General features: G+C 49.3%; 1 protein-coding gene and 1 pseudogene across 5 annotated transcripts in view; both read left to right on the forward strand.

Moving 5' to 3' along the window:
- Nucleotides 1–2,740: 2,740 nt before the first annotated feature.
- Nucleotides 2,741–25,096, forward strand: part of LOC130267450 (dihydrofolate reductase-like) — a 45,614-nt gene continuing 23,258 nt past the window's right edge. Inside the window, exons 1-2 of one of the 5 annotated variants that reach the window (XM_056517292.1) lie at nucleotides 2,741–2,834; nucleotides 2,962–3,113. Coding sequence is in view for 1 of the 5 variants with exons in the window: in XM_056517291.1 (XP_056373266.1) it covers nucleotides 2,771–2,834 (64 nt within the window). In the remaining 4 variants the exon portion in view is untranslated. Of the gene's footprint in view, nucleotides 2,835–2,961; nucleotides 3,114–17,628; nucleotides 17,765–18,277; nucleotides 18,359–25,096 lie in introns of those variants that run through there. The other 4 variants (XM_056517291.1, XM_056517296.1, XM_056517295.1 and 1 more) reach the window with 4 other exon arrangements.
- LOC130267824 (U2 spliceosomal RNA) lies at nucleotides 3,205–3,295 on the forward strand (annotated as a pseudogene).

Below are 25,096 nucleotides of genomic sequence, written 5' to 3' on the forward strand. Positions count from 1 at the left end.
CTGACCCCTATAACTTTTTTATTTTTCCTTATACGGGGCTGTATTAGGGCTCATTTTTTTCACCCCAATCTGTAGTTTTTAATAGTACCATTTTTGTTTTGATCGTTTTTTGTTTTTTTTTTGTTACTAACTACAACTACAACTCCCAGCATGCCTTGATACAGCCTGTGGCTCAGCAGCTGCCCCAAATAAAACTACAACTCCCGGCATGTTGGACTATATAGTAGTATATAGTATGGGTCAGTGTATCCCAACCAGGGGAGCCTCCAGCTGTTGCAAAACTACAACTCCCAGCATGTTGGACTATATAGTAGTATATAGTATAGGTCAGTGAATCCCAACCAGGGGTGCCTCCAGCTGTTGCAAAACTACAACTCCCAGCATATTGGACTATATAGTAGTATATAGTATAGGTCAGTGTATCCCAACCAGGGGAGCCTCCAGCTGTTGCAAAATTACAACTCCCAGCATGTTGGACTATATAGTAGTATATAGTATAGGTCAGTGTATCCCAACCAGGGGAGCCTCCAGCTGTTGCAAAACTACAACTCCCAGCATGTTGAACTATATAGTAGTATATAGTATAGGTCAGTGAATCCCAACCAGGGGTGCCTCCAGCTGTTGCAAAACTACAACTCCCAGCATATTGGACTATATAGTAGTATATAGTATAGGTCAGTGTATTCCAACCAGGGGAGCCTCCAGCTGTTGCAAAATTACAACTCCCAGCATGTTGGACTATATAGTAGTATATAGTATAGGTCAGTGAATCCCAACCAGGGGTGCCTCCAGCTGTTGCAAAACTACAACTCCCAGCATATTGGACTATATAGTAGTATATAGTATAGGTCAGTGTATCCAAACCAGGGGAGCCTCCAGCTGTAGCAAAACTACAACTCCCAGCATGTTGGACTATATAGTAGTATATAGTATAGGTCAGTGTATCCAAACCAGGGGAGCCTCCAGCTGTTGCAAAACTACAACTCCCACCATGTTGGACTATATAGTAGTATATAGTATAGGTCTGTGTTTCCTAACCAGGGGAGCCTGCAGCTGTTGCAAAACTACAACTCCCACCATGTTGGACTATATAGTAGTATATAGTATAGGTCAGTGTATCCCAACCAGGGGTGCCTCCAGCTGTTGCAAAACTACAACTCCCAGCATATTGGACTATATAGTAGTATATAGTTTAGGGCAGTGTATCCCAACCAGGGGAGCATCCAGCTGTTGCAAAACTACAACTCCCAGCATGTTGGTCTATATAGTAGTATATAGTATAGGTCAGTGTATCCAAACCAGGGGAGCCTCCAGCTGTTGCAAAACTACAATTCCCAGCATGCCCCCTCCCATAGATTTGCATTGAGGGGGCGGAGCCATGATGTCACTATGCTCCGTCCCTGTTATTGCCAGTAATCAGACCCGGAGCAAGCATGCTCCGGGGACTGATTCTAACGGGGTGCGGCGTGCAAGATCATGGAGGTCCCCAGTGGCGGGACCCCCGCGATAAGGCATCTTATCCCCTATCCTTTGGCTAGGGGATAAGATGTCTTAGCGCCGGAGTACCCCTTTAAGTTCACACCCATCTGATTGATTCCCTGAATTGTCAGACAAACTATAAACCCACATATGTCAGGAACAGGAGGACGTATCAAGGAGCTGTAAAAAGTTGCGTGATCAGGGCACCCTAAGTTTTGTAATAGCAATCTCATTTTTGGGGTTTCACCACACGTCCACTTTAAATTCAAGAATTTGCTTATTTTTTCTCTCTGCACTGTGGATGTTTACTGAATGTGCTCAATAAAAGACATGTACGTTGTTTGTGAGTTATTAGCATAGTTAGATTGCGTATGTGTACAATTTTGACTTAGCAGACTACATCTAACTAGTCATCACTGCAGAAGTCCAGGTAGTACCACAGAATGTATTTACTTTTTCTTGGACATACATGCAAACATTCACATTCCTATATGTAGGTGTGTTTAGGAGTAGTGTTGAGCGGCATGGGCCATATTCGAATTCGCGAATATTCGGACGAATACTCGTCATATATTCGCATATTCGTAATATTCGCGTTTTATTTTCGCATATGCGAAAATTAACATACGCGAAAATTAGCATAAAGCTAAAATTCGTATATGCGTAAATTAGCATATGCGAAAATTTGCATATATAAAAGTTTGCATAAGCAGAAATTCGCATATGCGAAAAATAGCATGTGCGAAAATTCGCACGACAGTCTCACACAGTAGTATTAGAGCCTTCTTTACACCACACAAGCTGGAAGCAGAGAGGGATGATCACTGTGATGTGTACTGTGATAAAAAAAAACAAAAAAAAAACGAATATTCGTAATTACGAATATATAGTGCTATATTCGCAAATATGCGATATTCGCGAATAAAATTCACATTGCGAATATTCGCGAGCAACACTATTTATGAGTCCAGTCAAATGGCCAGTATGATGAGATGAAGTATATATAGTCTGTTAGTTATACCCCAGCTCTGCACATAAATGAGTATATATATATATATATATATATATATATATATATATGTATGCACATAAACATTCATACCCCTTCCTATGTGCCACATGTTCACCAGTCCAGGCGGGGTGTATGTCTATATAAATGTGCACATATGTGCGCTAGTATTTTCACATGTCTTCTGGTAATGATTATCTTGTCCTCGTATATGACGTACTGTATTGGGTAACTCTTTTCTGCTTGTTTTATGACAGTGCTTCTGTCCTGGTATGGGAGTGAATGGTGATAAAGGAACCACAGGCTGGTAATGCTCACGACTGGAAGAACACGACTATAACCAGAGGTGAGTCAGATGACGGCCCCCGGCCTGCGGGGCTGATCTGTACACTGGGCGTGTTATGGCCTTGGGCAGCGTATACACATTGTAGGAGTTATTACTCCGGTTGAAATGTGAACCTTCCTTATTTCAGGGGAAACAAAGCACCGGACAGGTGAAAATGTGACATATCTCAATCCAGGGAACAGTGCGATGGTCCTGATACCAGAGGGGTGCACAACCGTTTTAGGTCTAAAGGTCACATTGCCAGATTGTACTACTCCAAGGGTCGCCAAAGTTTAAAAGGTATGTTCACACAGCATGGATAGGCTGCATATTTTCTGCCATGGATTTGTGAGCAGAAAGTGTGCAGAATATTACAGTAGCAGCAACATGGATAGCTTCTCGGCATTTTGGCTAAGATCAAGTGTAGTATCTGTTCTTACCAGTTTCATGCTGGTGGCAGGTGACGCCGGTGTGGAGCTGGTGGGGGTGGGTGCTGCATGGTAGGGGGCAGGTGTACCGGGGCGTTACGGGGCTGGTTCTGAGGAATCAGCTCGATGGCTGCCCCGATGTGACCTGTTCCCTCCGGGTCTCGCCATGAGGCTGAGAGGGTCTAGAGCCGAGGTACTTTTGTGCCTCGGGGAGTGGTGATCCCGAGGTGCCGAAACTCACTGGGTGTATTGGCTCACTGAGTTGAAGCACGGGCACCATAATCTCTTCACCTTTGTGGCACTCACCTCTTGATTCTCGACCTTCTGGCTAGGATCAGAGACATTTTTATAGATCCGGCCGGATGTCCAGGCAGTATATCTGCACATATTCACTTATTTATTTGTCACTGTGTCACTTTTGCGTGTTGTGTGTTCACAGGATTGTTAGGATGCGGTAGCCCTTCTGGGTGTCCCTCCTGGCGGTCTAGGGGAGGTGTGTGTGGCCATTTGGTTCTTCACTTCCCTGCAAAAACCCCGGGTACTCCTGCATGGGCCGGGTACCGACCGTTATCGGCTCTGCGAGCAGATACCTTGGCTAACGTCAAGGGGGATGCCGGGAGCATAGGAGCTTCGGCGAAAAGGGACATAGAACCTGGAACCTCGCAGGTACCTTTTGGTCCGGAGGCGAAGGGTAAGGTTTGTTGGGGGGCTCTCTTCTATCGGTGAAGGGCTTGCAATAGACCGCATGCTTTGTGTGCATTTTTTTAGTGTAACACGTTTGCACTTTTTCTTGCACCTTGGGTGATTCGAGAGCACGTTCCTCGGCTCAAAAAAAAAAAAAAGCATGGATAGGATTTGTAGAACTGTTGCCCAGACACAAAAAAATTGGCATGTTGCATTAAATTGTCACAAAATTTTTGAGTTTCTAGAAATGTAAACGACTCACGCTGACATTAGCATAAGCAAGTATTTCATCGGGGTCTATACTATGTGCTGAATTTAACTAAATGCCACTTTTAATGTTTTACCACAATAAAGGCGCATTCTGATGCTGCACCGGGGGTTGCTTATTTCAAGCTTAAAGGGGTTATCCAGGAAAAAAAACTTTTTTATATATATCAACTGGCTCCAGAAAGTTAAAGGAGTACTCTGGGGCAGAGTATTCCTGCTCCGTCCTGCCCGGGCTGCAAAAAAAATGAAAATAAACCATCTCTCACCTTCCTGGGTTCCTGCGGAGCGCCGCTACAGCTGATCGGTCCTCCAGTCCATCTCCTTCATACTTACGTGTGAACGAAGCATCACATGGAACTGCACAGAGTAGAAGAGGTTTGCTATGGGGATTTGCTTCTAAACTGGGCGGTTCCCGAGACAGGTGTCATCAGAAAGCATTTAGAAAAGAACAACCTTAACTTCAGAAGCTCATAAGTACTGAAAGGATTAAGATTTTTTAATAGAAGTAATTTACAAATCTGTTTAACTTTCTGGAGCCAGTTGATATATATATAAAAAAAGTTTTTTCCTGGATAACCCCTTTAAAGTGTAGCTGTAATTTCAGATTACTTTTTTTTTAGGATAAGCGGCCCCTGTGTGTGTATGTGAGGAGCACAGAACAATTTCTGGCCATTATATAACTTGTATATGGTATTTTTTAGCAGGTTTCTGCTCTGCAGGCTTCATCTATAATTTTCAGTTTTCCAAGGTGGGCGGAGCTTTCTCTTCCAGCCTCTATAGATTTGTATTGCTTGTCTTGCAGACACAGGACAGAGCTGAGCTGATTTCCAGAGTAAAACACATTCTCACAGGAGCAGGGGCAGATCCAGAGTTGAGTCTCGGGAGGGGCACTATTAGAGTATTTTGTGTTGGCGGACAGAAAATAAGATTACGGAACTTACAATATTATTAAATGTATCATACAGTCCTAACCTTGTTTAAGACTCTTAGGCCGTGCTCATATGTCAGAATAATAATCAAATATACCAATTGCCACAGAATGGGAAAGTGCTAAAGAAGTTTTTACCATTTAAAACTACAGCTCCCAGTATGACCTAAGCAGTGGTAAGGGGATGCTGGGAGTTGTTGTTTCACCCATCATAACTGCAGAACTTACAAGTAACTCCAGCTCTGATGAGACATAGTGAGGAGAATACAGAATGATATCAGTGATTACAGGTGACGTCTTCTCTATAGTGAGGAGAATACACAATGATATCAGTGATTACAGGTGACATCTCCTCTATAGTGAGGAGAATACAGAATGATATCAGTGATTACAGGTGACGTCTTCTCTATAGTGAGGAGAATACACAATGATATCAGTGATTACAGGTGACATCTCCTCTATAGTGAGGAGAATACACAATGATATCAGTGACTACAGGTGACATCTTCTCTATAGTGATGAGAATACACAATGATATCAGTGACTACAGGTGACGTCTTCTCTATAGTGAGCAGAATACACAATGATATCAGTGATTACAGGTAACATCTTCTCTATAGTGAGGAGAATACAGAATGATATCAGTGATTACAGATAACGTCTTCTCTATAGTGAGCAGAATACACAATGATATCAGTGATTACAGGTGACATCTTCTCTATAGTGAGGAGAATACACAATGATATCAGTCATTACAGGTGACATCTTCTCTATAGTGAGGAGAATACACAATGATATCAGTGATTACAGGTGACGTCTTCTCTATAGTGAGGAGAATACACAATGATATCAGTGATTACAGATTATGTCTTCTCTATAGTGACCAGAATACACAATGATATCAGTGACTACAAGTGACGTCTTCTCTATAGTGAGGAGAATACACAATGATATCAGTGACTACAGGTGACGTCTTCTCTATAGTGACAAGAATACACAATGATATCGGTGACTACAGGTGACGTTTTCTCTATAGTGAGGAGAATACAGAATGATATCAGTGACTACAGGTGACGTCTTCTCTATAGTGAGGAGAATACACAATGATATCAGTGATTACAGGTGACTTCTTCTCTACAGTGAGGAGAATATAGAATGATATCAGTGACTACAGGTGACATCTTCTCTATAGTGAGGAGAATACACAATAATATCAGTGATTACAGGTGACGTCTTCTCTATAGTCTTTCCTTATCCGATTCAGCTGGTACATACCGCCAAGATTTGTTCCAGCTAAATCTTCTCTCTGCAGAACTTGATGCCCAGACGTCTCCTCACTATTTCAGCGCATTCTGATCCTCTATATGAAAACAATAATTGTTATAATACTGCCAAACACTGTATTCTTTGACTATAATACTGGCTCACACCCTCTGAATATAATTCTGACACACTGTACCCTCTGAATATACAACACACTGTACCCTCTGAATATAATACCAGCATATACTGCACCCTCTGAATATTATACTATCGCACTGTTACGCCGAGCGCTCCGGGTCCCCGTTCCTCCCCGGAGCGCTCGCCTCATCTTCGTTGTTGCAGCGCCCCGGTCAGATCCACTGACCGGGTGCGCTGCGGGTCCGCCTTCAGCCGGGATGCGATTCGCGATGCGGATAGCGCCCGCTCGCGATGCGCACCCCGGTCCCCGTACCTGACTCGCTCTCCCTCGGTCCTGTCCCGGCGCGCGCGGCCCCGCTCCCTTGGGCGCGCGCGCGCCGGGTCTCTGCGATTTAAAGGGCCAGTGCACCAATGATGGTGCCTGGTCCAATCTTCCCAATTAGCTTAATTGGCTCCCACCTGTGCACTTCCCTATATCACCTCACTTCCCCTGCACTCCCTTGCCGGATCTTGTTGCACTTGTGCCTAGTGAAAGCGTTCCCTTGTCTGTTCCTAGTCCGTGTTCCTGACCTCCTGCCGTTGCCCCTGACTACGATCCTTGCCGCCTGCCCCCGACCTTCTGCTACGTCCGACCTTGCTTCTGCCTACTCCCTTGTACCGCGCCTATCTTCAGCATCTTCAGCAGCCAGAGAGGTGAGCCGTTGCTAGTGGATACGACCTGGTCACTACCGCCGCAGCAAGACCATCCCGCTTTGCGGCGGGCTCTGGTGAAAACCTGTAGTGGCTTAGAACCGGTCCACTAGCGCGGTCCTCGCCATCCCTCTCTGGCACAGAGGATCCACTACCTGCCAGCCGGCATCGTGACAGTAGATCCGGCCATGGATTCCGCTGAGGTGCCGCTGTCAAGTCTTGCCGACATTTTCACGATGATCACCCAACAAAATCACCAGCTGGCATACTTGTCCTCTGTGGAACAGCAACTGAACTCACAGTTACAGCAGCTGCTGCCACTGACACTGCAGCTGCAACTGCAACAACCATCTCCTCCGCCGTCTCCTGCAACTCCTCCGCAGCGTCCGGCCATGGATTCCGCTGAGGTGCCGCTGTCAAGTCTTGCCGACATTTCCACGATGATCACCCAACAAAATCACCAGCTGGCATACTTGTCCACCGTGACACAGCAACTGGAGTCACAGTTACAGCAGCTGCAACTGCAACAACCATCTCCTCCGCCGGCTCCTGCAACTCCTCCGCAGCAACCGGCCGCTCCTAACCCCTGCTTGTCTCTGCCGGACAAATTTGATGAGGACTCTAGACTCTGCCGTGGTCTCCTTTCTGGAAAGGCCTTGTCTGGGGCCACACCACTCTGGGACCACAATGATCCTGCCACAGCCACAGTCCAGTCCTTCTTCGCTGAGGTCCGTGGTGTCTTCGAGGAGCCTGCCCGAGCTTCTTCTGCCGAGACTGCCCTGCTGAACCTGGCCCAGGGTGTTTCTTCCGTTGGCGAGTACGCCATTCAGTTCCGTGCTCTTGCTTCCGAGTTGTCCTGGAATAGTGAGGCTCTCTGCGCGACCTTTAAAAAAGGCCTATCCAGCAACATTATAGATGTTCTGGCCGCACGAGAGACTCCTGCTAACCTACATGAACTCATTCATCTTGCCACTCGCATTGACATGCGTTTTTCCGGATGGCGTCTGGAGCTCCGCCTGGATATGGACTTTGTTCGCACGAGGCGTTTTTTCTCCTCGGCTCCTCTCTCCTCTGGTCCTCTGCAAACCGTTCCTGTGCCTCCCGCCGTGGAGGCTATGCAAGTTGACCGGTCTCGCTTGACACCTCAAGAGAGGACACGACGCCGCATGGAGAATCTTTGCCTGTACTATGCCGGTACCGAACACTTCCTGAAGGATTGTCCTATCCGTCCTCCCCGCCTGGAAAGACGTACGCTGACTCCGCACAAAGGTGACACAGTTCTTGATGTCAACTCTGCTTCTCCACGCCTTACTGTGCCTGTGCGGATATCTGCCTCTACCTTCTCCTTCTCTACTATGCTCTTCTTGGATTCCGGATCTGCAGGAAAAATTTTTTTGGCCTCTCTCATCAACAGGTTCTACGTTCCTGTGACCAGTCTCGCCAGACCCCTCTACATCTATTGTTTTTACAATAAAAGATTGGACTGTCTCGTACGTTTCCACACAGAACCCCTCCTAATTTGCATCGGACCTCATCACGGAAAAATTGAGTATTTTTTCCTCAGGTTCTTTGGCCCCAAGAAGAGGGGGAGACCCAAGGGGGGGGGTACTGTTACGCCGAGCGCTCCGGGTCCCCGTTCCTCCCCGGAGCGCTCGCCTCATCTTCGTTGTTGCAGCGCCCCGGTCAGATCCACTGACCGGGTGCGCTGCGGGTCCGCCTTCAGCCGGGATGCGATTCGCGATGCGGATAGCGCCCGCTCGCGATGCGCACCCCGGTCCCCGTACCTGACTCGCTCTCCCTCGGTCCTGTCCCGGCGCGCGCGGCCCCGCTCCCTTGGGCGCGCGCGCGCCGGGTCTCTGCGATTTAAAGGGCCAGTGCACCAATGATGGTGCCTGGTCCAATCTTCCCAATTAGCTTAATTGGCTCCCACCTGTGCACTTCCCTATATCACCTCACTTCCCCTGCACTCCCTTGCCGGATCTTGTTGCACTTGTGCCTAGTGAAAGCGTTCCCTTGTCTGTTCCTAGTCCGTGTTCCTGACCTCCTGCCGTTGCCCCTGACTACGATCCTTGCCGCCTGCCCCCGACCTTCTGCTACGTCCGACCTTGCTTCTGCCTACTCCCTTGTACCGCGCCTATCTTCAGCATCTTCAGCAGCCAGAGAGGTGAGCCGTTGCTAGTGGATACGACCTGGTCACTACCGCCGCAGCAAGACCATCCCGCTTTGCGGCGGGCTCTGGTGAAAACCTGTAGTGGCTTAGAACCGGTCCACTAGCGCGGTCCTCGCCATCCCTCTCTGGCACAGAGGATCCACTACCTGCCAGCCGGCATCGTGACACGCACACTGCACCCTCTGAATATAATACTATCACACACTGCACCCTCTGAATATAATACTATCACACACTGCACCCTCTGAATATAATACTATCACACACTGTGCCCTCTAAATATAATACTATCACACACTGTGCCCTCTAAATATAATACTATCACACACTGTGCCCTCTAAATATAATACTATCGCACACTGTACCCACTGAATATAATACTATCACACACTGTGCCCTCTAAATATAATACTATCGCACACTGTACCCACTGAATATAATACTATCACACACTGTGCCCTCTAAATATAATACTATCACACACTGTACCCACTGAATATAATACTATCACACACTGTGCCCTCTAAATATAATACTATCGCACACTGTACCCACTGAATATAATACTATCACACACTGCACCCTCTGAATATAATACTATCTGTCACGATGCCGGCTGGCAGGTAGTGGATCCTCTGTGCCAGAGAGGGATTGGCGTGGACCGTGCTAGTGGACCGGTTCTAAGCCACTACTGGTTTTCACCAGAGCCCGCCGCAAAGCGGGATGGTCTTGCTGCGGCGGTAGTGACCAGGTCGTATCCACTAGCAACGGCTCACCTCTCTGGCTGCTGAAGATAGGCGCGGTACAAGGGAGTAGGCAAAAGCAAGGTCGGACGTAGCAGAAGGTCGGGGCAGGCAGCAAGGATCGTAGTCAGGGGCAACGGCAGAAGGTCTGGAAACACAGGCAAGGAACACACAAGGAACGCTTTCACTGGCACTAAGGCAACAAGATCCGGCAAGGGAGTGCAGGGGAAGTGAGGAGATATAGGGAAGTGCACAGGTGAACACACTAATTGGAACCACTGCGCCAATCAGCGGCGCAGTGGCCCTTTAAATCGCAGAGACCCGGCGCGCGCGCGCCCTAGGGAGCGGGGCCGCGCGCGCCGGGACAGAACAGACGGAGAGCGAGTCAGGTAGGGGAGCCGGGGTGCGCATCGCGAGCGGGCGCTACCCGCATCGCGAATCGCATCCCGGCTGGCAGCGGAATCGCAGCGCCCCGGGTCAGAGGACGTGACCGGAGCGCTGCCGCGGGGAGAGTGAAGCGAGCGCTCCGGGGAGGAGCGGGGACCCGGAGCGCTCGGCGTAACAGTACCCCCCCCCTTGGGTCTCCCCCTCTTCTTAGAGCCTGAGAACCTGAGGAGCAGACTTTTGTCTAGGATGTTGTCCTCAGGTTCCCAGGATCTCTCTTCAGGACCACAACCCTCCCAGTCCACTAAAAAAAAATTTTTCCCTCTGACCTTTTTGGCAGCTAAAATTTCTTTGACCGAGAAGATGTCCGAGGAGCCGGAAACAGGAGTGGGAGGAACAGATTTGGGAGAAAAACGGTTGAGGATGAGTGGTTTGAGAAGAGAGACGTGAAAGGCATTAGGGATACGAAGAGAAGGAGGAAGAAGAAGTTTATAAGAGACAGGATTAATTTGACACAAAATTTTGAAAGGACCAAGATAGCGTGGTCCCAACTTGTAGCTAGGGACACGGAAGCGGACATATTTAGCGGAGAGCCATACCTTGTCTCCAGGGGAAAAAACGGGGGGAGCTCTTCTTTTCTTATCCGCGAACTTCTTCATGCGTGATGAAGCCTGTAAGAGAGAATTTTGGGTCTCTCTCCATATGATGGAAAGGTCACGAGAAATTTCATCCACAGCGGGCAGACCAGAGGGCAAGGGAGTAGGGAGGGGGGGAAGAGGGTGACGGCCGTACACCACGAAAAATGGGGATTTGGAGGAAGACTCAGAGACCCTGAAGTTATACGAGAATTCGGCCCATGGGAGGAGATCTGCCCAGTCATCCTGGCGGGAGGAAACAAAATGTCGCAAATAATCACCCAAGATCTGGTTAATTCTTTCTACTTGTCCATTGGACTGGGGATGATATGCAGAAGAAAAATTTAATTTAATCTTGAGTTGTTTACAGAGAGCCCTCCAGAATTTAGACACGAATTGGACGCCTCTATCCGAGACAATCTGCGTAGGCAACCCGTGAAGACGAAAAATGTGTACAAAAAATTGTTTAGCCAACTGAGGCGCAGAAGGAAGACCAGGAAGAGGGATGAAATGTGCCATTTTGGAGAATCGATCAACGACCACCCAAATAACAGTGTTGCCACGGGAAGGGGATAAATCAGTAATAAAATCCATACCAATCAGAGACCAAGGCTGTTCGGGGACAGGCAGAGGATGAAGAAAACCAGCGGGCTTCTGGCGAGGAGTCTTATCCCGGGCACAGATAGTGCAGGCTCGCACAAAGTCCACAACATCCGTCTCCAGAGTCGGCCACCAATAGAAGCGGGAGATGAGTTGCACAGATTTCTTGATACCCGCATGACCTGCGAGATGGGAGGAGTGACCCCATTTGAGGATTCCGAGGCGTTGGCGAGGAGAAACAAAGGTCTTTCCTGGAGGAGTCTGCCTGATGGAGGCAGGAGAAGTGGAGATCAGGCAGTCAGGTGGAATGATGTGTTGCGGAGAGAGTTCAACTTCTGAGGCATCCGAAGAACGAGAGAGAGCATCGGCCCTAATGTTCTTATCGGCAGGACGAAAGTGAATCTCAAAATTAAATCGGGCAAAGAACAGAGACCACCGGGCCTGGCGAGGATTCAGCCGTTGGGCAGACTGGAGGTAGGAGAGGTTCTTGTGGTCGGTGTAGATAATAACAGGAGAACTTGATCCCTCCAGCAGATGCCTCCATTCCTCAAGTGCTAATTTAATGGCTAGAAGCTCTCGATCCCCGATGGAGTAGTTCCTCTCCGCTGGAGAGAAGGTCCTAGAGAAAAAACCACAAGTGACAGCATGCCCGGAAGAATTTTTTTGTAGAAGAACAGCTCCAGCTCCCACTGAGGAGGCATCAACCTCCAATAGGAAGGGTTTGGAAGGGTCAGGTCTGGAGAGGACAGGAGCCGAAGAAAAGGCAGACTTGAGTCGTTTAAAGGCGTCTTCTGCTTGAGGAGGCCAGGACTTGGGATCAGCATTTTTTTTGGTTAAAGCCACGATAGGAGCCACAATGGTAGAAAAATGTGGAATAAATTGCCTGTAATAATTGGCGAACCCCAAAAAGCGTTGGATAGCACGGAGTCCGGAGGGGCGTGGCCAATCTAAGACGGCAGAGAGTTTGTCTGGATCCATCTGTAGTCCCTGGCCAGAGACCAAATATCCTAGAAAAGGAAGAGATTGGCATTCAAACAGACATTTCTCAATTTTGGCATAGAGTTGGTTGTCACGAAGTCTCTGAAGAACCATACGGACATGCTGGCGGTGTTCTTCTAGATTGGCAGAAAAAATTAGGATATCGTCCAGATATACAACAACACAGGAGTATAACAGATCACGAAAAATTTCATTGACAAAGTCTTGGAAGACGGCAGGGGCGTTGCACAGTCCAAAGGGCATGACCAGATACTCAAAGTGTCCATCTCTGGTGTTAAATGCCGTTTTCCACTCGTCCCCCTCTCTGATGCGGATGAGGTTATAGGCGCCTCTTAAGTCCAATTTAGTGAAGATGTGGGCACCTTGGAGGCGATCAAAGAGTTCAGAGATGAGGGGTAAGGGGTAGCGGTTCTTAACCGTGATTTTATTAAGACCGCGGTAGTCAATGCAAGAACGTAGGGAGCCATCTTTTTTGGACACAAAGAAAAATCCGGCTCCGGCAGGAGAGGAGGATTTACGGATAAAGCCCTTTTTTAGATTCTCCTGGACGTATTCGGACATGGCAAGAGTCTCTGGGGCAGAGAGAGGATAAGCGTGGACCGTGCTAGTGGACCGGTTCTAAGCCACTACTGGTTTTCACCAGAGCCCGCCGCAAAGCGGGATGGTCTTGCTGCGGCGGTAGTGACCAGGTCGTATCCACTAGCAACGGCTCACCTCTCTGGCTGCTGAAGATAGGCGCGGTACAAGGGAGTAGGCAAAAGCAAGGTCGGACGTAGCAGAAGGTCGGGGCAGGCAGCAAGGATCGTAGTCAGGGGCAACGGCAGAAGGTCTGGAAACACAGGCAAGGAACACACAAGGAACGCTTTCACTGGCACTAAGGCAACAAGATCCGGCAAGGGAGTGCAGGGGAAGTGAGGAGATATAGGGAAGTGCACAGGTGAACACACTAATTGGAACCACTGCGCCAATCAGCGGCGCAGTGGCCCTTTAAATCGCAGAGACCCGGCGCGCGCGCGCCCTAGGGAGCGGGGCCGCGCGCGCCGGGACAGAACAGACGGAGAGCGAGTCAGGTAGGGGAGCCGGGGTGCGCATCGCGAGCGGGCGCTACCCGCATCGCGAATCGCATCCCGGCTGGCAGCGGAATCGCAGCGCCCCGGGTCAGAGGACGTGACCGGAGCGCTGCCGCGGGGAGAGTGAAGCGAGCGCTCCGGGGAGGAGCGGGGACCCGGAGCGCTCGGCGTAACACTATCACACACTGCATTCTCTGAATATAACTTTCTGTGCAGTGCACCCTCTGAGTAAAACACCGTAATGTATTGTGGCCCCTAAAAAACGTACCACCCCAGAAATTCCTCATAATATACACTATACTTCTGAAAGGCAAAACACTCTGTGCCTTCACATATAGTAATAATGCCCCATCTTGTGCCCCTACATATAATAATTATGACCCGTCCTGTTCCCCCCACATAATAATAATGCCCTCTGTGCTGTGCCCCTCACATATAATGCCCCCTGTGCTGTGCCCTTCACATATAATGCCCCCCTTCTTTGCCCCTCACATATAATGCCCCCATCATGCGCCCCTCATATATAATGCCCCCATCATGCGTCCCGCACATATAATGCGCCCATCATGCGTCCCGCACATATATTGCCCCCTGTGGTGTGCCCCTCACATATAATGCCCCCTGTGCTGTGCCCCTCACATATAATGCCCCCATCATGCGCCCCTCATATATAATGCCCCCATCATGCGCCCCTCACATATAATGCCCCCTGTACTGTGCCCTTCACATATAATGCCCCCTGTCCTGTCCCCTCAGGGGGCATTATATGTGAGGGGCACAGCACAGGGGAGATTATATGTTTGGGACACATGAAAGGAGCATTATATGTGAGGGGCACAGCACAGGGGGCATTATATGTGAGGTGCACATGATGGGGGCATTATATGTGAAGGGCACAGGGGGCATTATATATGAGGGGCGCATGATGGGGGCATTATATGTGAGGGGCAAAGAATGGGGGCATTATATGTTAGGGGCACATGACAGGAGCATTATATGTGAGTGGCACAGCACAGGGGGCATTATATGTGTGGGGCGCATGATGGGGAATTATATGTGTGGGGCACAGAACAGGGGGCATTATATGTGAGGGGCACAGCACAGGGAGCATTATATGTGAGGGGCACAGGACAGGGGGCATTATATGTGAGGGGCACAGCACAGGGGGCATTATATGTGAGGGGCACAGCACAGGGGGCATTATATGTGAGGGGCACAGCACAGGGGGCATTATATGTGAGGGGCACAGCACAGGGGGGCATTATATGATATAATGATATAATGCCCCCTGTTCTGTGCCCCACACATATAATGCCCCCTGTGCTGTCCCCACACATATAATTTCTATGTGTGGCACGGCACAGGGGGCATTATGTGAGGGGCACAGCACAGGGGACATTATATGTGAAGGGCACAGGACAGGGGGCCCCCCTGTCATGTGCTCTTCACATATAATGCCCCCTGTGCTTTGCCCTGCAGCCCCTCATTAAATATTCCCTTTTCTCTGACACCCTTGCACTATTGATCTATGAAAAGTTTCTTGAAATGACACAGGGCTTATTTAAATCAAGGGACAGTGTATCATATGGTTTTTGTCTTATATGGTTTATGTACTATGGGCGCACAGGCCATAGAATAAATGAGACATCCAACTAGTGATAAATTACACATTGGGAAAACCGTTCTATCAACTGATTGAGCAACTTATACGTAGCACATGAAACTGAGCAAATGAAACATTAACCCCATAGTGTCTTCTGGCTTAAAGGGGTACTCCGCTGCTTAGCGTTTGGAACAAACTGTTCCGAATGCTGGAGCCGGCATCGGGAGCTTGTGACGTCATAGCCCCGCCCCCTCATGACGTCACACCCCACCCCCTCAATGCAAGTTTATGGGAGGGGGTGTGACAGCCGTCACGCCACCCTCCCATAGACTTGCATTGATCTACACACAGACAGGGAGAGACGCATCACTCCGCACTGGCAGGGCAGAGAGGAGCCATCAGGATTGGCTCCATTGACTAGTTACCCAGGTCCAGGCAGCCTTTTTAACCCCTTAAAGGGGTACACCGGTGCTTAGACATCTTATCCCCTTTCCAAAGGATAGGGGATAAGATGCCTGATCACGGGGGTCCTGCCGCTGGGGACTCCCGTGATCTTGCACGCTGCACCCAGTTTAAAATCAGTTCCCGGAGCGTGTTCGCATTGAGGGGGCGGAGCGTGATGTCACAACAATCCGGCCCCGTGATCGACAGTAATCAGACCCAGAGCGAACACGCTTCGGGGACTAATTTTAAACGGGGTGCGGCGTGCAAGATCACGGGGGTCCCCAGCGGCGAGACCCCGCGATCAGGCATCTTATCCCATATCCTTTGGCTAGGGGATAGGATGTCTAAGCGCCAGAGTACCCTTTTAAAGGGGTACTCCGGTGGTAAACTTTTTTTTTAAATGAACTGATGCCAGAAAGTTAAAAAGATTTGTAAATGACTTCAATTAGAAAATCTTTAGCAGCTGTATGCTACAGAGGAAATTCTTTGCTTTTTGAATTTCTTTTTTGTCTTGTCCACAGCCGATACCATCCAATTGCCGATACCGATAATGTCCAAAATCGTGAATAACGGCCGATATCATCGGCAAAACCAATAATCAGTCGATCCCTAGTAGGGGCCCTCCTGTCGTACTTTCAGCTGATCGGGACACCGTGATGAACCCGCGATGGTCACAATCAGCTCAGCTGAGCTACCAGCAGATTTCCGGCATTTTAGACGCTGCGATCAACTTTGAATGCAGCATTTAAAGGGTTAATGCCAGATATTATCCTGATCGCTGATGTCCAGCATTAGTCACATGTCCTGACTGCTGCTAGCACCAAATGGATATGAAGTGAGCTTGCTTTATAGACCTGCCGCACGGCTGGGCCGTATATATATATATATATGGTGCTGGTCTTTAAGGGTTTCACTATGATTTCTTTAAAACGCCTGAGTGTTTAAGACTAAATCATAGTGTTCCAGGACCCGCTCCCGCGGTTCGGGCAGCATACAGCAGGCATCAGGTTACCTTTAAAGGAAATGTGTTGCCTACATTTTTTTTTTTTACCAGATTAGACATGCATACCAAAACTTGTCCTTTTTCTATTCTGTTTCTATTTTTTTTATTGTATTTTTTCTTTTTTTGTTCATTTTAATGGTGGCTGCCATCTTGCCTGAACTGTTTATAACAGCATTTAGTGATATGCTTAACAGCAAGACCAATGGACCATAGACAGCAACAGACAGGACCTGTTCCAGTCAGATGAATTGGAGACCTTTATTGAGTTCACTCTACAGGGAGGCTGAACTCTGCTGTAAATGGCTGTGGATCCAGTGTTATCTAAATACAGGGAAGGGGTGGCTGAGCTCTGCTGTGAATGGCGGTGGATACAGTGTTATCTACCTACTGGTGTCACCTTTAACTGTAACTCCTGACAAGAAAGGCATTACTGAGAAATTATCTGTACAGAACAGGAAGTATCCTCTTTGTTTTAGCCCTAGTGGCCAGAATGGAAACTGCATGATTTTAGGATAATTATAAAATAAAGATGGCAAAATGGAAAATGATAAAAAAACAAAAACATCACCAAAATGTAAAAAAATAAAATATGTTTAACATAAAACCTGGTTTAAATAGTAAGTCATTTTCTGATGACACATTCCCTTTAATAATATTGCTGTGAAAAAGGAAAGGAAACTGATATGGCAGGACAAAGTGAAATATAATCCAAGGGGCGTAGATCAGGAAATCATAGAGAGGAATAGCCGGAGCGCTGCGCAGAAGAAAAGTGATCTGGATTTTACAGCTATTGTTTGGGAGTAGTGGTCTGAGCTAGCATGGCCATGAAAGAATGTAGCTGGCAGGACTCCGCAGGTGGTCAGTAAAGGAGCAATGGACGAGTGTGTTGTCTGGTAGTAAAGGTTAGTTCTGGAGTCTGCTGGGCCTGGAAGAGATATTAGCTTGGGAAGGGCATAAGGTAGGTATAGTGGTGCCAGTCTGAGGCCTGTAGTGTGGCCTGCTTGGTTCACCTCTATGGTGTTGTGGAGACAATGAAGCGTGGTAGGACTTAAAGGGGTAATGGTGATTTATTATAAGTAATACTGCATGTTAAAATCCAATGTGAATCATACCATTTTGTGTTTTGTAAAACTAAATAGTTCTGGGTGGATTTTTTTTCCTAATACAGAGCTCCAAATCTTCTGCATAGACATAAAGGGAGAGATTCATCGAGACCTGTGCAGAGGTTAAGTTGACCAGTTGCCCATAGCAACCAATCAGATCACTTCTTTCATTTTTGAAAAGGCCTTTGAAAAATGAAAGAAGCGATCTGATTGGTTGCTATGGGAAACTGGTCAACTTTTCCTCAGCACAGGTTTTGATGAATCTCCCCTAAAGTGTACCTTTAAATAAAATATCAGCAGGTTCAGTACCAACCGGTGGCTACAAAAGGGTCTCATTGCCAAGGTGTCACACAAGACATATCCCTATACCAGTGGTTCTTAACCTTGTTGGAGGTACTGAACCCCACCAGTTTCATATGCACATTCACCGAACCCTTCTTAATTAAAAAAATAAAACATTAGGCTGCAGTTCCCCCACATTAGGTTGCAGTTCCCCCACATTAGGTAGGCAGTATAGTTCCCCCACATTAGGTTGTAGTTCCCCCACATTAGGTAGGCAGTATAGTTCCCCCACATTAGGTTGTAGTTCCCCCACATTAGGTTGGCAGTATAGTTCCCCCCACATTAGGTTGGCAGTATGTTCCCCCACATTAGGTTGTAGTTCCCCCACATTAGGATGCAGTTCCCCCACATTAGGTAGGCAGTATAGTTCCCCCACATTAGGTTGCAGTTCCCCCACATTAGGTAGGCAGTATAGTTCCCCCACATTAGGTTGTAGTTCCCCTACATTAGGTAGGCAGTATAGTTCCCCCACATTAGGATGGCAGTATGTTCCCCCACATTAGGTTGCAGTTCCCCCACATTAGGTTGCAGTTCCCCCACATTAGGTAGGCAGTATAGTTCCCCCACATTAGGTTGTAGTTCCCCCACATTAGGTAGGCAGTATAGTTCCCCCACATTAGGTTATCAGTATGTTCCCCCACATTAGGTTGTAGTTCACCCACATTAGGTTGCAGTTCCCCCACATTAGGTTGGAAGTATAGCTCCCCCATATTAGGTTGGCAGTATAGTTCCCCCACATTAGGTTGGCAGTATGTTCCCCCACATTAGGTTGTAGTTCCCCTGCATTAGGTTGCAGTTCCCCCACATTAGGTTGTAGTTCCCCCACATTAGGTTAGCAGTATAGTTCCCCCACATTAGGTTGGCAGTATAGTTCCCCCACATTAGGTTAGCAGTATAGTTCCCCACATTAGGTTGGCAGTATAGTTCCCCCCAATTAGGTTGGCAGTATAGTTCCCCCCAATTAGGTTGGCAGTATAGTTCCCCCCACATTAGGTTGGCAGTATGTTCCCCCACATTAGGTTGTAGTTCCCCCACATTAGGATGCAGTTCCCCCACATTAGGTAGGCAGTATAGTTCCCCCACATTAGGTTGCAGTTCCCCCACATTAGGTAGGCAGTATAGTTCCCCCACATTAGGTTGTAGTTCCCCTACATTAGGTAGGCAGTATAGTTCCCCCACATTAGGATGGCAGTATGTTCCCCCACATTAGGTTGCAGTTCCCCCACATTAGGTTGCAGTTCCCCCACATTAGGTAGGCAGTATAGTTCCCCCACATTAGGTTGTAGTTCCCCCACATTAGGTAGGCAGTATAGTTCCCCCACATTAGGTTGTCAGTATGTTCCCCCACATTAGGTTGTAGTTCACCCACATTAGGTTGCAGTTCCCCCACATTAGGTTGGAAGTATAGCTCCCCCATATTAGGTTGGCAGTATAGTTCCCCCACATTAGGTTGGCAGTATGTTCCCCCACATTAGGTTGTAGTTCCCCTGCATTAGGTTGCAGTTCCCCCACATTAGGTTGTAGTTCCCCCACATTAGGTTAGCAGTATAGTTCCCCCACATTAGGTTGGCAGTATAGTTCCCCCACATTAGGTTAGCAGTATAGTTCCCCACATTAGGTTGGCAGTATAGTTCCCCCCAATTAGGTTGGCAGTATAGTTCCCCCCACATTAGGTTGGCAGTATAGTTCCCCCCACATTAGGTTAGCAGTATAGTTCCCCCACATTAGGTTGCAGTTCCCCCACATTAGGTTGCAGTTCCCCCACATTGGGTTGGCAGTATAGTTCCCCCATATTAGGTTAGTAGTATAGTTCCCCCACAGACATACAGCCTTCAGCCATATACATTGTATGGCTGGAGGCTGTATGCCTGTGTACTGCTCACTTCAGTGCTCCCCCCACCGCTCCGGCTATAGCAGTGGATCCCGGGACCGGTGGTCGGAGCACCGAAGATGACGTGCCGTTGGTCACTTACCTTCCTCCTTCTCGATCCTCCGGTCCTCGGCGCCTTTTTTTCTATGGGCGTACGCACGGGACATGCGGCCCCTGCGTTTTTAAACTTAATGCGGGGCCGCAGGGAGTTAATAGTGATGGAGGGGAATTGCCCCATTGCTACAGGTCGGGCAAACACCGGCTCTGCTCGGGGCCCCAAGCAATTGCTTGGTTTGCCTGTCCTGTTGCGACGGGCCTGGAGTCGGGTGTGTGTCTTGACCTCCGCCGAACCTGCAAGACTGACTCACAGAACCGCTGGTTAAGAACCACTGCTCCAGGGGCGGACATATCACTTGTTCAGCCGGTTCGGCTGCACAGGGGCCCAGCGTGTTAGGGGGCCCCCTAGTAGCCCAGGTCACAGCCTGGGCCTCACAGTCTGGGCCCCTGCAGGGCCCCCGGCAAGTACTTCATACTAAATGCTGCAGCAACAGGTCCGGGACCTGCCGCTGACAGCAATAATTTACCTTTAAACCGGCCGGACGAGAGGACAGGCCAGGGGCTGATGGGAACAGACGTGCCCCGCGCAGGCACGCACGTCTGTTCCAAGGCCCTGACGTCACATGTCATGGCCTCTGACCCCGGCAGAAGCGACAGGAGCAGCAAACCCTCCCGCCTCACACGGCCGCATCGCTGAGCAGATAAGGTGAGGAGAGTGATGGTCGGGTGCAGGGCGGTGGGGGAGGGGATTGTAATGATGATGAAGAGGACAGGAGGGGTGTTGAAGAGGTTGGTGGTGTAATGATAAGGAGGATTGGGGGTCTGGGAGAGTGTAGTGTTGATAAGGAGGACCAGAGGGGGAGTCAGGGGTGTAGTGATTAGGGGGTTTAATGTTGATGAGAAGGACTGGGGGGGGGGGGTGTCAGCTGTGTAATACTGATGAGGTGCTTAAGGTATATGAGGTGATGAGGAGACTGAGGATGGGTTGCGTGGGGTGTATGGGGTGATGAGGAGACTGAGGATGGAGTGCGTGGGGTGTATGGGGTGATGAGGAGACTGAGGATGGAGTGCGTGGGGTGTATGGGGTGATGAGGAGACTGAGGATGGAGTGCGTGGGGTGTATGGGGTGATGAGGAGACTGAGGATGGAGTGCATGGGGTGTATGGGGTGATGAGGAGACTGAGGATGGAGTGCGTGGGGTGTATGGGGTGATGAGGAGACTGAGGATGAAGTGCGTGGGGTGTATGGGGTGATGAGGAGACTGAGGATGGGTTGCGTGGGGTGTATGGGGTGATGAGGAGACTGAGGATGGAGTGCGTGGGGTGTATGGGGTGATGAGGAGACTGAGGATGGAGTGCGTGGGGTGTATGGGGTGATGAGGAGACTGAGGATGGAGTGCGTGGGGTGTATGGGGTGATGAGGAGACCGAGGATGGAGTGCGTGGGGTGATGAGGAGACTGAGGATGGAGTGCATGGGGTGATGAGGAGACTGAGGATGGGTTGCGTGGGGTGTATGGGGTGATGAGGAGACTGAGGATGGGTTGCGTGGGGTGTATGGGGTGATGAGGAGACTGAGGATGGAGTGCGTGGGGTGTATGGGGTGATGAGGAGACTGAGGATGGGTTGCGTGGGGTGTATGGGGTGAGGAGGAGACTGAGGATGGGTTGCGTGGGGTGTATGGGGTGATGAGGAGACTGAGGATGGAGTGTGTGGGGTGTATGGGGTGAAGAGGATGGAGTGCATGGGGTGTATGGGGTAATGAGGATGGAGTGTATGGGGTGATGAGGAGACTGAGGATGGAGTGCATGGGGTGTATGGGGTGATGAGGATGGAGTGTATGCGGTGATGAGGAGACTGAGGATGGAGTGCATGGGGTGATGAGGAGACTGAGGATGGAGTGCATGGGGTGTTTTGGGGTGATGAGGAGACTGAGGATGGAGGTCATGGGGTGTATGGGGTGATGAGGAGACTGAGGATGGAGTGCATGGGGTGTTTGGGGATGATGAGGAGACTGAAGATGGAGTGCATGGGGTGTTTGGGGGTGATGAGGAGACTGAAGATGGAGTGCATGGGGCGATGAGGAGACTGAAGATGGAGTGCGTGGGGTGTATGGGGTGATGAGACTGAGGATGAGGTGTGTGGGGTGTATGGGGTGATAAGGAGACTGAGGATGGAGTGCATGGGGTGATGAGGAGACTGAGGATGGAGTGCATGGGGTGATGAGGAGACTGAGGATGGAGTGCATGGGGTGATGAGGAGACTGAGGATGGAGTGCATGGGGTGATGAGGAGACTGAGGATGGGGTGCGTGGGGTGTATGGGGTGATGAGGAGACTTAGGATGGAGTGCATGGGGTGATGAGGAGACTGAGGATGGAGTGCATGGGGTGATGAGGAGACTGAGGATGGAGTGCATGGGGTGAGGAGGAGACTGAGGATGGAGTGCATGGGGTGATGAGGAGACTGAGGATGGAGTGCATGGGGTGTATGGGGTGATGAGGAGACTGAGGATGGAGGTCATGGGGTGATGAGGAGACTGAGGATGGAGTGCATGGGGTGTATGGGGTGATGAGGAGACTGAGGATGGGGTGCGTGGGGTGTATGGGGTGATGAGGAGACTTAGGATGGAGTGCATGGGGTGATGAGGAGACTGAGGATGGAGTGCATGGGGTGATGAGGAGACTGAGGATGGAGTGCATGGGGTGAGGAGGAGACTGAGGATGGAGTGCATGGGGTGATGAGGAGACTGAGGATGGAGTGCATGGGGTGTATGGGGTGATGAGGAGACTGAGGATGGAGGTCATGGGGTGATGAGGAGACTGAGGATGGAGTGCATGGGGTGTATGGGGTGATGAGGAGACTGAGGATGGGGTGCGTGGGGTGTATGGGGTGATGAGGAGACTGAAGATGGGTTGTGTGGGGTGTATGGGGCGATGAGGAGACTGAGGATGGGGTGTATGGGGTGATGAGGAGACCGAGGATGGGTTGTGTGGGGTGTATGGGGTGATGAGACTGAAGATGGGGTGCGTGGGGTGTATGGGGGTGATGAGACTGAGGATGGGGTGTATGGGGTGATGAGGAGACTGAGGACGGGGTATATGGGGGTGATGAGGAGACCGAGGATGGAGTGTGTGGGGTGTATGGGGTGATGAGAAGACCGAGGATGGGTTGTGTGGGGTATATGGGGGGATAAGACTGAGGAAGGGGTGCGTGGTGTGTATGGGGTGATGAGGAGACTGAGGATGGGTTGCGTGGGGTGTATGGGGTGATTCAGTGGTGTATAGTGATTGGCAGTATTATATTCAGGGGTACAGTGGTTGGCAGTATTATATTCAGGGGTACAGTGGTTGGCAGTATTATATTCGGGGGTACAGTGGTTGGCAGTATTATATTCAGGGGTACAGTGGTTGGCAGTATTATATTCGGGGGTACAGTGGTTGGCAGTATTATATTCAGGGGTACAGTGGTTGGCAGTATTATATTCGGGGGTACAGTGGTTGGCAGTATTATATTCAGGGGTACAGTGGTTGGCAGTATTATATTCGGGGGTACAGTGGTTGGCAGTATTATATTCAGGGGTACAGTGGTTGGCAGTATTCAGGGGGTACAGTGGTTGGCAGTATTATATTCAGGGGTACAGTGGTTGGCAGTATTCAGGGGGTACAGTGGTTGGCAGTATTATATTCAGGGGTACAGTGGTTGGCAGTATTCAGGGGGTACAGTGGTTGGCAGTATTATATTCAGGGGGTACAGTATTTGGCAAGGTTATAATGATTATTGTCATCATACAGAGGATCTACTGACAAATTAAGGAGCCAATGATGTCCAGGTGTCAGACTCTGCAGAGAAGACGTCACTCAGGTCAGTGATATCATTGTGTATTTTCCTAACTGTCCCATCAGAGCTGTAGTCACTGATATCATTGTGTATTCTCCTGACTGTCCCATCAGCTGTAGTCACTTCAGACATAATGGGAGTTGCAGCTTTCCAACATCTGGGGAGCGACTTGAACCAAGGTGATTGGTGGGGGTCCCATGAGTCAGACCCCCATCATAAAAATGGGCTGTTTATTTTAAAATGCCTGGGCCTATTTTTGGTCACAGTCTGGCCCTGCCTGTAAGTCACTTCTATCACTAAGGATAAGAAGCCAAGGAACCAGGGGGTGCCAAGGGGTGTCGTGCTAAGTCCAGGGGTGTGAATGTAAAGGGGAGCACTGCCCTCTGCCTCCCAGCTAGATACGGGTCAGGCTGACCTGGGGGAGTACTCACTGGGCCGCACACTGAGAGGGACAGGGGCCACCCGGAGCCCACCTCAGGAGCCGTTCCATTCAAGTGGCGACACTACATGCGCGGGGTAAGTGGAGGCCCTCCGGTGGGGTCTAGGTACATAAGGGGGCACAGTGCTGGGGGGGGCCCAGGCACATTCTTTGCACAGGGGCCCTCTGCTGTCTGTGTCCGCCCCTGCACTGCTCTATACACTCAAATAGCGGGCTCAGCACCATTAATCAACAAGGGGTGCTACTGTGCGCATCACTTACAAACACTATACCATAGAAGAAAGAATACGCAACATAGCGCACACCCACAATCTATGTATCATGAAAATTGATCTTTATTGCACATATAAATCATATAAGAAAGCAGACAATACAATTAAAACCAAAACGCCCAAATGGCCACCTGCACAGAAGGACCCCACCCAGGGCACCTGCCTATTACAATGTATTACATACCCGTCACAATTAGTCATACTAATCAATAGCATATCAATTCATTCTCTACCCCAAAGTAAGTGACACATATACAACCTGTTTAGTTCAATAGTAACATAGGGGAGATGAATAAAGGACGGCTGATGGAGAAGT

Source organism: Hyla sarda, chromosome 4, assembly GCF_029499605.1.
Source record: "Hyla sarda isolate aHylSar1 chromosome 4, aHylSar1.hap1, whole genome shotgun sequence".
In the NCBI taxonomy this organism is placed as follows: domain Eukaryota; kingdom Metazoa; phylum Chordata; class Amphibia; order Anura; family Hylidae; genus Hyla; species Hyla sarda.